The 13,988-nt window shown below is 40.2% G+C and overlaps 1 protein-coding gene across 1 annotated transcript in view; it reads left to right on the top strand.

Moving 5' to 3' along the window:
* The window catches only part of ulk3 (unc-51 like kinase 3), a 48,929-nt gene that overhangs the window by 17,206 nt on the left and 17,735 nt on the right, over nt 1–13,988 (top strand). Inside the window, exons 2-11 of the mRNA XM_034185713.1 lie at nt 528–670; nt 2,679–2,819; nt 3,001–3,121; nt 3,594–3,689; nt 5,720–5,863; nt 10,686–10,768; nt 12,885–13,040; nt 13,266–13,371; nt 13,509–13,549; nt 13,757–13,859. Coding sequence (XP_034041604.1) covers nt 566–670; nt 2,679–2,819; nt 3,001–3,121; nt 3,594–3,689; nt 5,720–5,863; nt 10,686–10,768; nt 12,885–13,040; nt 13,266–13,371; nt 13,509–13,549; nt 13,757–13,859 — 1,096 coding nt within the window. The 5' untranslated portion in view covers nt 528–565. The remainder of the gene's footprint in view (nt 1–527; nt 671–2,678; nt 2,820–3,000; nt 3,122–3,593; nt 3,690–5,719; nt 5,864–10,685; nt 10,769–12,884; nt 13,041–13,265; nt 13,372–13,508; nt 13,550–13,756; nt 13,860–13,988) is intronic.

Genomic DNA, 13,988 nt, shown 5'->3' with positions numbered 1-13,988 from the left:
CTTCTCCCAGGATGACTAGTTTCCTGTAAAACAGAGGTCTCAAACCGGTTCCAGAAAGGGCCAAGAGAGTGCAGTCTTTCTGTGCAACCACCCACTCCAGCAGGTGATTTCATTGATTAACTGATTTCACCTGCTCAAAGTGATGTTAATCAGTGAAATCACCTGCTGGAGTGGGTGGTTGCACAGAAAGACTGCACCCTCTTGGCTCTTTCTGGAACCTGTCTGAGACCTCTGCTGTAAAAAGTAACAGTAGGTAAAAGGCAGACATAAGACCTGACAAGTCAGCGTACTTGGTACTGCAAATTCCAATTAAGCTTGATTGTCATAAATTCTTTGACTTGTGGCTCAATAGCTTGAAAGTGGTTTGACAGTGACTTTATCTCACCACAGATTCACATTTCGTTTTTTGTGTGTTTGTGAGATGGACAGTTAAATACCATCCACTTCTCACCTCCTTTTGTTTGAGTGAAGTTCACATTTATTGTTTGGGATCAACAACATATTGCGTTTCTTTCTTTCTTTTTGCAGTGCAAATGCACTTCTGAAGTGTAATGCAGCTTTTGATATGGCGTCCGCTTCCAGCTTTGCTCCCCCCAAACTTTCTGACTTCATCCTCACTGAGCGGCTGGGCAGTGGGACCTATGCAACCGTCTACAAAGCCTACAGGAAGGTGAATTTGTGGAGGCTATGGTTGAAGTATTGCCTGTAGGCATAACCTTCTCTCTGTGAGCTTGAAATTATTACTGTGAAGTCACAAATAACATTCACATTATGATTGTCTTCAAATTGGGAAATTGTAGTTTTCCTCTATCTGTTCTTAAGGCACCTTGACACTTGCACACATTTGATCCTCCCCACTCCCACGCAGTCTTGCTTGCCAATGAGTAAACTCATCGTAAGCTGTTGTAAACTGTGTGCAACTGCGTGCCAGTGTGCAAAATTTTGAAATGTTCAAAATTTCTGGCACGCATTAATTTTGTGCCACTTGTGTGAACTAGTCGTGAATTTTGCACAACTGCGTGTCATTGTGTGCATGGCTTCTGAACCAGAAATTAGATTATGACAGGATGTTACATCTATAATAAACATAACTTTACACATACATTATCTAACTCATGAGAAGGAATAAAAGTGCAACTGTTTTACCAATCCGTTACAATATATTTATTATAAATAATTACCTTTGAGACAAGACAATAGTCTAGAGGAAAAGGGTAAATGTAAAATAAAAGAGGTGTTTGATGTTGTGTATCGCATATGTGTGTAGAGGTCTCAGTCATAAATGTGAAACTGGGCAAAGGTCCTTGACTTGATTATAAGTGTAAAGTGACAGTTTGTTAACTAGCAGTTTTATGCAAATGTGGCAGCATGTCCAGTGTAATGTGCAATTCTATTGAAATTCATTTCAAACATGCAGTTTCACACAATAGTGTTGCAGTATGCACATACTCACAAATCACAGTAAGACCAGCAATTTGAAGTTTTGTAAGTGTGGTGTAACAACTGTTCTTCAGAGGGCCATTCTCTTGCCAAAGTCCAGAGGGCAAGCAGTTTGAAGCGGTGATGGCAAGGTTGTGTCATTTCATTATGGATGGTGTTAGCTCTGCTTAGACAGTGGGAGGGGTGGGTGTGTTGAAGAGGTGGTATCTGTGCTCTGATGACTATCTGGTTGTTGATGACTTGCTGTTGCTGGAGCAGTACAGCTGGAATACTAGTTTGCACTGCTCTATGCAAGGGTGCTGTCAATACTACATTTGTAGCAGTTGCAATTCATGCAACTTGTCCTTTGTTGTAAATGTGAAAGTGAAATGTTGTCTGTCTCTGTACAATTCCAGGAAACTGTCATATCTTTGCCACTTTTAGTAGTTCTGCTGTAATCTAGCTGTCCTAGAAAATAGTTTGTCCATTATTTCTTCATCCTGTTGAGAATAAGAAGTCTCTGGGATGACTGTATCACAGCAGGCCCAATGAAAATAGTAACAGATGCAACAGTCTCATGGAATTACCCTTCAATATATCAGTCCTGTTATGGACTGGCGATCTGTCCATAGTGGACCCTGTGTGCATCTTGTTTCTCTTAACAGCTCTCCAATACTTTCAACGGGGTAAGCTTAAGAAAAAAGATTATAGACTACTTACAGACTACTTATCTGGTGAAAAGCCAAAGTAAAAGGTGGAGTCGAGTTCTTGCCAGCATTTCACATTAACACTAAGCCTTTGCAGCTTTTAGTTCAAAATCCTATAGAAACGGTGAACAGTAAAGGTACAGTAATATTACTGTTAGGAAACAGTTCTTTGCATGCACAATGCTGTATATATACTGTAGCTGTCAGTGCTACTCGATTATGAAACCAATAATACAGTTACAGGCCTTGACCAGAAAAGCAAGCCAGACTATGAATAAAATGGATTGAAAATGAAAATTTAGGAATGAATGGAAATGGGGAGATTAAGTATCTGGAATATGGTCAACCTTAGAACATGGTGTGATTATCAGTTACGTACTTTCATGACTTTTCATTTCTTGAAGCGACGCAGATAAGGAAAGAAATGATGGTTCCACATAAGTTTACACTTGTGACACCAAAAATGGACTCTGGCCACTAAATTTAGGTTTACTTGGTGGCCAGTCGGGTGAAAAATAAGTGTTGAACTCAGTGTTTCCTTGGCACTTGCAGGGTGACAGTCGAGAGGTGGTAGCAGTGAAGGTGGTTGGGAAAAAGTCTCTGAACAAGGCATCCACAGAAAACCTACTCACTGAGATTGAAATCCTCAAGACTGTGCAGCACCCACACATAGTTCAACTAAAGGACTTTCAGGTAAGATCCCATGTAGTGTCTTTGTCCTCCTGTACTGCACTTTATCCAAAGTATGTTGAAAATCACGCAAAGTACTTTAAATATAAATCTGTGCATCCGCCACAACTCAGTAATTATGGAATTAAAGTAGCATTCATGGTTTTACTTCTTTGAGTTCCTGACGTTTCCTGTCTGTCTTAAGTGGGACGCTGAGAACATTTATCTGATCCTGGAATGGTGTTCTGGTGGAGACCTTTCACGCTTTATTCGCAGTCGCAGGATCTTGCCTGAGAAGGTGGCCCAGCGCTTCCTGCAGCAGATAGGTGAGCCTGGTTAAAGTCCATTTATTTTGTTTTGATATTTTTTACATGTGCTTGTGTATATTTTGATGTGACATTATTTTTGATGTACAAAACCTTTTCCCTTCTGCACTACATCACCATAAGTTGTGTGATGGTGATAAAAGTGTGACTGTTGCTTCGACAAGTTTTTCTCTGAAGTTGAACAATTTTGCTGATTTGATGCTGAAATACTGTGAAGAGTGATTTCATTAGGGTCAAAGGTCAACATTTAATTTGAATGAATGACCAAAATTTTCAGGACACAGTGCGGCCTTCATGCTCTTAGTGTTTCAGGCCACTTCTAGACAGTGGAGATGTCTCCAAAGTTCATGGAAAAGTATGACAAGTAAATCTAATAATCTTCTTTGTGTTCAGTTCAAACTGCATGATTCAGGATGATGTGAGCATATTTGTGTCCGTCTTGCTGTGAACTTGCATCTTTATACACAAACAGCTTGTGCCCTCCAGTTTCTTCATGAACGAAACATCTCACACCTTGACTTGAAGCCCCAAAATATTCTACTCAGCGGGTCTGTCCTCAAATTAGCAGGTGAAGTTGTACAAGCTCATTCACACTCACCCTCACACATAAACATACAGAAATTTGCTGAGATCAGAATAATCTAAGCTCTGTGAGAGTCATCAGAATAACAGAATTGTTGGATAGCTGTTGTACTGCTATATTTGCAAAGAAAGTAATGCATCACTGTATTCATGTCATATTATTACACTTTACTTACATGTACAGCACTGTGCAGAAATCCTGAGCATGAATAAAACGTTTTTAAATAAGTACAAATGCTGCAAAATAACAACAAAAACCCCCTAAACGATTGCTTATCATTAGAAATTACTCAAATTATATCAACTCAAATCAATTTTATTTATATAGCGCCAAATCACAACAAACAGTTGCCCCAAGGCGCATTACATTGTAAGGCAAAAGCTATACAATAATTACAGAAAAACCGCAACGGTCAAAACGACCCCCTGTGAGCAAGCACTTGGCGACAGTGGGAAGGAAAAACTCCCTTTTAACAGGAAGAAACCTCCAGCAGAACCAGGCTCAGGGAGGGGCAGTCTTCTGCTGGGACTGGTTGGGGCTGCTGGGAGAGAATCAGGAAAGACATGCTGTGGAAGAGAGCAGAGATCAATCACCAATGATTAAATGCAGAGTGGTGCATACAGAGCAAAAAGAGAAAGAAACACTCAGTGCATCATGGGAACCCCCCAGCAGTCTAAGTCTATAGCAGCATAACTAAGGGCTGGCTCAGGGTCACCTGATCCAGCCCTAACTAGAAGCTTTAGCAAAAAGGAAAGTTTTAAGCCTAATCTTAAAAGTAGAGAGGGTGTCTGTCTCCCTAATCCGAATTGGGAGCTGGTTCCACAGGAGAGGAGCCTGAAAGCTGAAGGCTCTGCCTCCCATTCTACTCTTAAAAACCCTAGGAACTACAAGTAAGCCTGCAGCCTGAGAGCGAAGCGCTCTATTGGGGTGATATGGTACTATGAGGTCCCTAAGATAAGATGGGACCTGATTATTCAAAACCTTATAAGTAAGAAGAAGAATTTTAAATTCTGTTCTAGAATTAACAGGAAGCCAATGAAGAGAGGCCAATATGGGTGAAATATGCTCTCTCCTTCTAGTCTCTGTCAGTACTCTAGCTGCAGCATTTTGAATTAACTGAAGGCTTTTCAGGGAACTTTTAGGACAACCTGATAACAATGAATTACAGTAGTCCAGCCTAGAGGAAATAAATGCATGAATTAGTTTTTCAGCATCACTCTGAGACAAGACCTTTCTAATTTTAGAGATATTGCGCAAATGCAAAAAAGCAATCCTACATATTTGCTTAATATGCGCATTGAAGGACATATCCTGATCAAAAATGACTCCAAGATTTCTCACAGTACTACTAGAGGTCAGGGTAATGCCATCCAGAGTAAGGATCTGGTTAGACACCATGTTTCTAAGATTTGTGGGGCCAAGTACAATAACTTCAGTTTTATCTGAATTTAAAAGCAGGAAATTAGAGGTCATCCATGTCTTTATGTCTGTAAGACATTCCTGCAGTTTAACTAATTGGTGTGTGTCCTCTAGCTTTATGGATAGATAAAGCTGGGTATCATCTGTGTAACAATGAAAATTTAAGCAATGCTTTCTAATAACACTGCCTAAGGGAAATATGTATAAAGTGAATAAAATTGGTCCTAGCATAGAACCTTGTGGAACTCCATAATTAACCTTAGTCTGTGAAGAAGACTCCCCATTTACATGAACAAATTGTAATCTATTAGATAAATATGATTCAAACCACTGCAGCGCAGTGCCTTTTAATACCTATGGCATGCTCTAATCTCTGTAATAAATTTTTATGGTCAACAGTATCAAAAGTATCAAAAATTATATCTGCCCTTCACCTGTAAAATTGAATTATTTTGGGTGAAAACTTATTGAATTTTTATCAGCTATTATGCATAGCACTTTCAAAGTGGTATCTATGATAAAACCTTAAAAACAATATTTAAAAAAATCCAGCACCACTTACAAATGTGTGTGTGTGTGTGTGTGTATGTGTATAGATTTCGGCTTTGCCCAGTACATGTCGCCATGGGATGAACAGAGTGTCCTCAGAGGCTCTCCTCTTTATATGGCTCCTGAGATGGTGTGTCGCCGTCAGTACGACTCCAGGGTAGATCTCTGGTCTGTGGGAGTCATTCTGTATGGTAGGTACTTTTGGTCATCTTTTTTCTGTTAAACTAACACCACTGAGAGAAAGCAAAGGAACCTCTGCCAAGGCCCAGCACTCGTCTCTTTGTTTATCCTAAACTGTTCTGAAATCCTGGTGGGTACATCATTTTGAACTATAAAACATGCCTTAGTCAGCATTCTCATTCACACACTGCAGTGCATTAATCACACACAATAATGGACATGAACACAAAATTATAAAGCTGTTTATGTGCATGCAAACAGAGATGTGTGTGCATAACTGCCACTCCCCCACAATTTTCTAATTACCGGTGGTGCTGTGAATGAATGATCATTAAAGCCCCTTTCATATCGGGCCAACATAGAATTGCGTAATGTGGCATACATTTGGCATAGAACACTGCGTCCAGTGCTCTATGCTAGTCTACACAACACTCCCCTACTGTATGTAAGTCCATGCAACACTGCTACTGTACACCAGGCCTCTGCAATTGTATGCAACCCTACGCCAGTCCGGTGAAAATCCTTTTAAGTTTTTTATTAGTACATACCTGCACTGCTAGATTTTATTCATCCCGCTGGACTCTGCTGAACTTTGTTGGCAGTGAAGCTTTAAATCATGGAAGAAGAAGAGGCGGGCCAAGCTTCCCTCCTGTGTGCAACATATGCAGCCATTCCTGCATACTAGATACACAGCACAGCACAATTCTGTGCAGGCCCGGTGTGAAAAGGGCTTAAGGAGGAAAATATTAATTACATTCTCTGTAGTGTGAACATTTTTAAAACGTAATTTTTGTGTGCACTAATTCGCACTGCAGTTTCTTGTTATGCTGCACAGTTGTGGGATTCATTTTAGTCATATTTGCTCCACTGTCACTGGAAAAATGTGTGGTGTGGGCTGAAAATGTGTTACACAGTGTGTTTTGGACATGTTCAAATGCCCTGAAACTCCTGCCACTGTACCTACACTGTGAGGTGCCAGGAAAGGAGGTTTCTGCCAATTTTTTTCAGCACAGAAGCGCATAGAGATGCGTTTGGGAGATGTGTGACAAAGGTGATTCAAAGGCGCACAACATATTGTAACACTTAAAAAAAAAAAAAAAAAAAGCCAGGTGTCCATGTGAAATGTATATTTAGTGTCTGTATAAGGTTGTCAGTGCACTTATTCTCCAACACGCTTACTACTTCTGCGCAGTGCAAATATATCTAAAATGGAAAAGAGAAAAATTACACACAGAAAAAAAAACTACACGAGACACCAGTCCGATGCAGGTTACTTCCCCAGCCAAGCCCGGCACCAATTTACGAGGGCTGTCAATAAAGTAACGGTCCTTTTTATTTTTTCAAAAACTATATGGATTTCATTCATATGTTTTTACGTCAGACATGCTTGAACCCTCGTGCACATGCGTGAGTTTTTCCACGCCTGTCGGTGACGTCATTCGCCTGTGAGCACTCCTTGTGGGAGGAGTCATCCAGCCCCTCATCGGAATTCCTTTGTCTGAGAAGTTGCTGAGAGACTGGCGCGTTGTTTGATCAAAATTTTTTCTAAACCTGTGAGACACATCGAAGTGGACACGGTTCGAAAAATTAAGCTGGTTTTCAGTGAAAATTTTAACGGCTGATGAGAGATTTTGAGGTGAGACTGTCGCTTTAAGGACTTTTCACGGTGCGAGACGTCGCGCAGCGCTCTCAGGCGGCGTCATCAGCCTGTTCAAGCTGAAAACCTCCACATTTCAGGCTCTATTGATCCAGGACGTCGTGAGAGAACAGAGAAGTTTCAGAAGAAGTCGGTTTCAGCATTTTATCCGGATATTCCACTGTTAAAGGAGATTTTTTTAATGAAAGACGTGCGGACGGGTCCGCGCGTCGGGACGCAGCCGCCGCGACGCTCCGCCACAGGAAAAACACCTCTGTTGAAAGCCTTAAGGACAAGTTGGAACATGTCCTGCCTGTTAAACAATTTCTCATATACTCACTCCACTGAAAGCCATCAAAAGCCGCCTGGATTTTACAAATAGTTATCAACACGGAGGTGTTTTTCCTGTGCCGCCGCATTTAGCCATCTGGCTGACGTCAGATGGCTAAATGCTGGCGGGAATATATTTCATCTTTTAAAAAGACTTATTTTTCCTGTTGATGGGACAAAGCGCTGGAGTTCTCTGGTTCAGCCTGAGAAACAAACCCGGAGCAGATGATCACTGAGGGACTTCATTAAAAATGCTGTGCTTCTTCAGTAATTTCCATGATAAGGAATTAAAGTGTTTCCCAGACGTCATCTTCCAAAACAAGGGCATCTTATCTTCACGCTGTAATGATGAATCTGACTGAAATGACATAACTGTTCAGATTAAGACTTTATACTATTTACTCATTGTGTGAATGGTTTTAATATTTGAAACAAACTGTGAATGGTGGTGTGAGGACTGATCAGCATGGACCATCTTTCTCTTAAAAGGCTTTATTTTGCACATTGTCCCATTTTGGAAAGTTCTAGCTTCTGCTGCCTGATACAGTATGCCCTATTGTCGTCTTTTCCTTTTTTTTTTTTTTTTTTTTTTTTTTTGTGGGAGCGTTACAGCACCACATACAGGTCTGGCTTATACAGTGTTTTCTATGTCCCACAGCTGACATGGAATGTTATTAACTGGTTGGGGAATGATATTTTTCATGTTCTAACTGGTTCAAGAACATCAATTTTGGGGTGGAACCAAAAACCGGTAATGTTAAAATACCTTTCTATTTGGAACGAACCAGTGGGGAGAAAAAAATTCTGGTTCAAGGCCCTGGTCTTGTCCAAGGAAACAGACAGATAGCATGAGCGAGATTCAGACCCAGGTCTACATATTGGCAGGCCAGCTACTTGTCCACTCAGCTACCTGCTGAGAGACTGTCAAAGAATTGTGTCACAACAGCTTGACACCCCCACCCCCAGTGGCCCAAAATCCAGATTTGCCATGTATAAATAAGAGATAAAAGCAATAATATAACTTTATGGTGAGTTATTGAGGTAATTTTTGCTGTACCCCCAAAATATCCACTGTGCCCCAAACTTTCAGGACCAATGGGTGCATGTATCTACAGTTATCACAAGGAGTGGAAATGCTGTTAGTACTTAGGAGCCCTCAGCTAATGTGAGGTGTTGGAGATTGGCTCCCCAAGACCCTTGACCTTGTCCGCCAGTGGATATTATATTATTATATTACAGTGGATATTATACTAATATGAGTCTAAACACGTTCAACTGGACAGTGCAAGCATACATGAACACAGTATGATCATAAAACAGTAGTTTTAGGATTATGGCAGAAACTTCATGCCGTTACTCAAATGTCTTCATAACAGAATCAGGTCAAAAGCATATACATTTTAATCATACAGACCGGATGATTTACTCTGGTTCTTTCTGAAAGATAAGAACAAGAATTAGTAGCAGAAAAGGTACAACATGATTAGTGAATGAATAGCCACATTTTTTTCCAGACAGAGTAGGTCAAAGCCACCAATCTTCAACAACCTTCTTCTCCACCCCTATGCGCATTTCCAATATTATTACTGTTGTTATTATTGTAAAGAACATCCCATAACATCGTTAGCTGATACCGTGCTTATGTATTTACTTACCAAATTGCCTTGTTTTCCCACAAAAATAGGTAAAGTTCACAAATATTTAATCAGCCTCTGGTCCATCTTTAGATGCATCACTGACAACAAAGTGATAAACCTTTGTTGGTGTCTTCATTTGATTTTACATTTATATAGTTACTGAACAAACTGACCCGTTTCCCTAGAAACAGTAGGTCAGTGTGACCAAGCTTCAATAAACCTGTGGTGCATCCTATAATGCACTCAAAATGAACATCGTTTACCTCACTGACGGGATAATGTGTTTGCGTAATCGCATGGACAGACACACACACAGATGGACAGCAGGATATATGACAAGATGATGACAATGCAGGGAAAAAATATGGAAAACAGTGGGCACACCTGAAAATCTAGTCAACTCTACTTTGATCCAAGGCCATTATTTGGGGGGGTAGAAACCATTGCATGGTTGTGGACAATAATTAGTTTTACATTACACAATATTATTCTGTGTACAGTGTCTGTCACACTATGACGGCTCGAGGAAATGTAGAGGAACTGATATGAATTTTGGATATCCAGGCAAATCGTTCTGCTGACTGCGGCTCTTTGTGTTGCTAGTGGAAATGTGTTGTCAGCCATCCATCAGAGCCCTACATTTACCAGACATATGTGTTAAGTGATATTTTCCACCGGACAAATAATTTTCAATCTGTTATTAATCAGTTTGCTCAATCCATCATATGAGTGACACACCTGGTGTTTTGAACGTTGAACCAGCTGTGGAAATTTTAAAACGTGTCAATTTGTAGTGTTTTACAAAGTATTTGTGGTATGTGTGAGTTGAAAATATTACACAAAACTAACACGTTAGTGATTCAGACAATTTCCTTATTTGCAATGCTACATAGTGCCAAAGTACACGTACAGACAACTAAAATATTTTTTTCATGCTCTGAGAATACCACAAATGCCCCTTGTGCTATATTTGGAGTAGTGTAATATTAATGGCTGTTAATTATTATATGTAACTTCTCCCTCTTTTATGATGATGAAAAGCCAATGATTTGACTGACTGTGAGGGTGAAGCTTGTCACTCACCAAGATCACAGTATACGTCATTGACAAGTTATGTGCTAGAAATATTTATGGTAAACAGATAAAATAAGATTAAAACCAAAGGTTTTCACAAATGAGAACACTTGGATGATCTCTGCGAGTTACCCAACATCATTTGTATTCATATAGAGGCCATGTTTGGGCGACCACCATTTGCCTCAAAGTCATATGCTGAATTGGAAGAGAAGATTCGTAGCAACCAACCCATTGAGGTAAGCACAGAGTCCTAAACAAGTTCCTAATTGGTGAATGTGCTGGATCCAGGTTCTAAATGTCTAGACTGACATATATCAATAACTAAGTTATTGATATATGTTGTACTGATGCTCTAAAACACCATTATTGTGCTATATACATTATATGTGAATTGTTTATGCTACATACATACTATGGTATTTTGTCAGCACAGTGGACATGTGCTTGATTCGAGAGCAGAAGGTTCCCAGTTTAAGACAACCCCTCCCCATTCTCCATGTAATTTGATGTTGGGTCAGGAAGGGCATCCAGTGTTAAACCTGTGCCAATCAGCATGCAGGTCTATCTCTGGTCTGCTGTAGTGACACCGAGTGGGACAAAAGACGATGAGAGAAACTGAAGGAACTTCCTTACATACTATATTGGTTTGCATGCAAATGAGAGTATCTGGAATTATGTTCATCTCTCTATGAAGCATCATAGAAAAGTTATATAAACAAGGATTGGTGGACAAAACTCAGACCAATATGGAATGGCAAGGAAATCTGACAAAAGAAGAAACTCTCTGTCTTCAATACCAAGGGCACATCAGTAGTGCTATGAGGTGTTGAGACATGGAAAACAACAAGTCTCTCAGGATACACAATAGCCACTGGGTACACAATGGTCACTTAGTATCCAAAGTGAAGATCTATGGGGAAATAGCTGGGCAAGGGAACTGCAATTTGTGTGTAGGAGTAGATTGACAGTATAGTCAAGAAAGGTCAAAACATCATCAGACAATCCCTACAATGGAATTCCCATGGAAAGAGAAACAGGCAGACTGAGGAATTGTTGGAGAAAATCAACAGAGGCTCATGTGAAATATGGTCACCTTCCTAAAATGGCCTAAGTTATGTTTTGGAAAATATGACTTAGGCCATTATTTTAGGAAGGTAATGATATACTGCTGGAAAGAGTTGGACAAGATGGCTTTCAACAGCAGCCTGGAGGTCTTATGTGAAAGACCAAGACTCCTGAAGAGTGGACGTCTAAGAAGAACCACTCCACTGAAAGGGTTTTTAATGGCTTCATTTTGGATCCATGTAATAAAATGGTTCTTTGTGTTCAGTACTTAAAATTTTTAGAATTTCAAATATTGCATTTGCTCTCTGGCAAGCTCCAGTGTTAGGGTGCCTCGGTCTTCAGGCTGGAGAAAGCCAAGGGGACACCCACATTTTACTTGGCTGTGGCAGGCAGATTGTTACCTTTGAGAGGTGGGGATGGACTGGTTCCCGTCCAGAAGCTAAGGTGTTCTGTGGTGTGGTGGATGCATTCTCCCAGACTTGACTTGTAGTTGCTGTTAGTATTTTAAATGTCATATCATAGCTATTCTGTGTGTAACTGGAGCAGTGTTGTCCCCCATAGTGTCAGTATTAACGTTAGTTCTGAAGCTCAGTATTAATACAGCCAGCTCCAGGTATTTTTAAAACATACATCACAGATTTGCCTCAGTTTGATGTTTAGTCAGTATAATTCTCACTTTATTTATACAGTACTTTCAGGATAAATACATACTCATACCTTTGCACATATCATAGGAGGAAGAACCCATTAAATAGGATATTTAACCTTGTTGAAAATGCACAGAATTCTATCTAATTTTGGCAGTGTTCATTGTGGTAATACTAGGCCGCACACTTCCTCATCATCTGAATAGAAAATTTTTTGTCTTTCTTCAGTCCCCTTTTCAACATTTAATGGAGCAGTGAGACATTTGTAAAATATTTATTTTGCCAGCATAAGTTTAGATGTTCCAAATTAATTGACTGAATACAAATTATTTTCTTTACGATGAAGGTTAAGTGATTGTTTGCAAGTGCATAATGTGCGCAATGGATAAAAACCTGTGTACTTGAAAGAGCAAAAGAATTCTAATTCATTTTCAAATGTCATGTCAACAGTGAAATTACTCATTTTGCTTGCAACCTATATCAGACAGTATTTGATTAACTGTGTTGCAAATGTAGCATTGTTTTAACTTGCCTGTAATTTATTTTTGACAGGGTTGGACAAGATGAAATGCCTTATCCTTTGCATTGTCCTTTTGTTTGTACTAATGGTAATATAATAACATCATGTATTGTGCATCAGCTTCCTCCAGGGGCCAGGGTATCTCCGGACTGCAGGAATCTTTTGTTGCGGCTGCTGGAGAGAAATCCAGATGCCCGGATTACTTTTGCAGAGTTTTTCTCCCACCCCTTTGTGGATATGGAGCACATGCCAAGTGCAGAATGCCTCGGAAAAGCAGTAAGAATAAGAAAAAGGGGAAGTGTGTGTGTTTATCTAATGGCCATAAACTGTGTGTGTGTGTGAGAGAGAGAGAGAGACTGACTGAGTGAACATATGCTGGTAGGTTTCTGTTTAACCCTGGCCACCATGTGTCGTCACATATGATTCTGGATTTATATGCACAGAATACAGAATTGCTCAAATTTGCGTTCAGTGATTCCAGTTGTGGTTTCGTCTTTTCAGAAAGCGCTCGTCCTGCAGGCTGTTCAGAAGGACCAAGAGGGGGAGCGGGCCGCTGCTCTGTCTCTGTACTGCAGTGCCCTTCAGTACTTTGTTCCCGCTATTCACTGTAAGCGCACCAACTGCTCTCATATGCTGCCTATGGCCAAGCCCTTCAAAAATGCCCTGCCTTTCTTCCACAATAAACTGGCTAAGTAATCTCACTAAATATAAGAACAAAATATGCTGTCTCTCCACTCTTTTCAGATGAAACAGACCGACTACGTAAAGATGCCCTTAGGCAGAAGGTAGGACTTAAAATACTCTTCATAATCAAGTTTGAACTTCTTTCTGTTTTCAATTGGGCTCTTTTTTTTTTTTTCTTTTTTTAACACTGCTATAGCTTTCACTTGGAATAAATCCAGCTCTGCTATACAAACCATATGGTGTAACTGCAGCGCTTACGGCGGGGTTGATGTGATTAACTTGAATCTGTGTCTATGAACTTCCTGCAGGTCAATCAGTATGTGTCCAGAGCAGAGGAGCTGAAAGCCCTGGTGGCCTCTGATAACAGATTGAGCTTTGAGGAGGCCCAGACTTACAGGGATGTCCTCCGAGGTAACAGCTCAGTGCAGAGGCAGGGCTGCTGTGTGTAGGCGTTAGCGCCCTAAGGTGCCATTTGAACATTTCAATTATTTCTTTTAAGTGAACCTGACAATGAATACTCTGTGACAAATTGTTCTAAAT

The sequence above is a fragment of the Thalassophryne amazonica genome, chromosome 2, assembly GCF_902500255.1.
Source record: "Thalassophryne amazonica chromosome 2, fThaAma1.1, whole genome shotgun sequence".
NCBI lineage: Eukaryota > Metazoa > Chordata > Actinopteri > Batrachoidiformes > Batrachoididae > Thalassophryne > Thalassophryne amazonica.
Note: the sequence above shows the minus strand (reverse complement) of the source record. Positions and strands in the feature narration are given on the sequence as shown.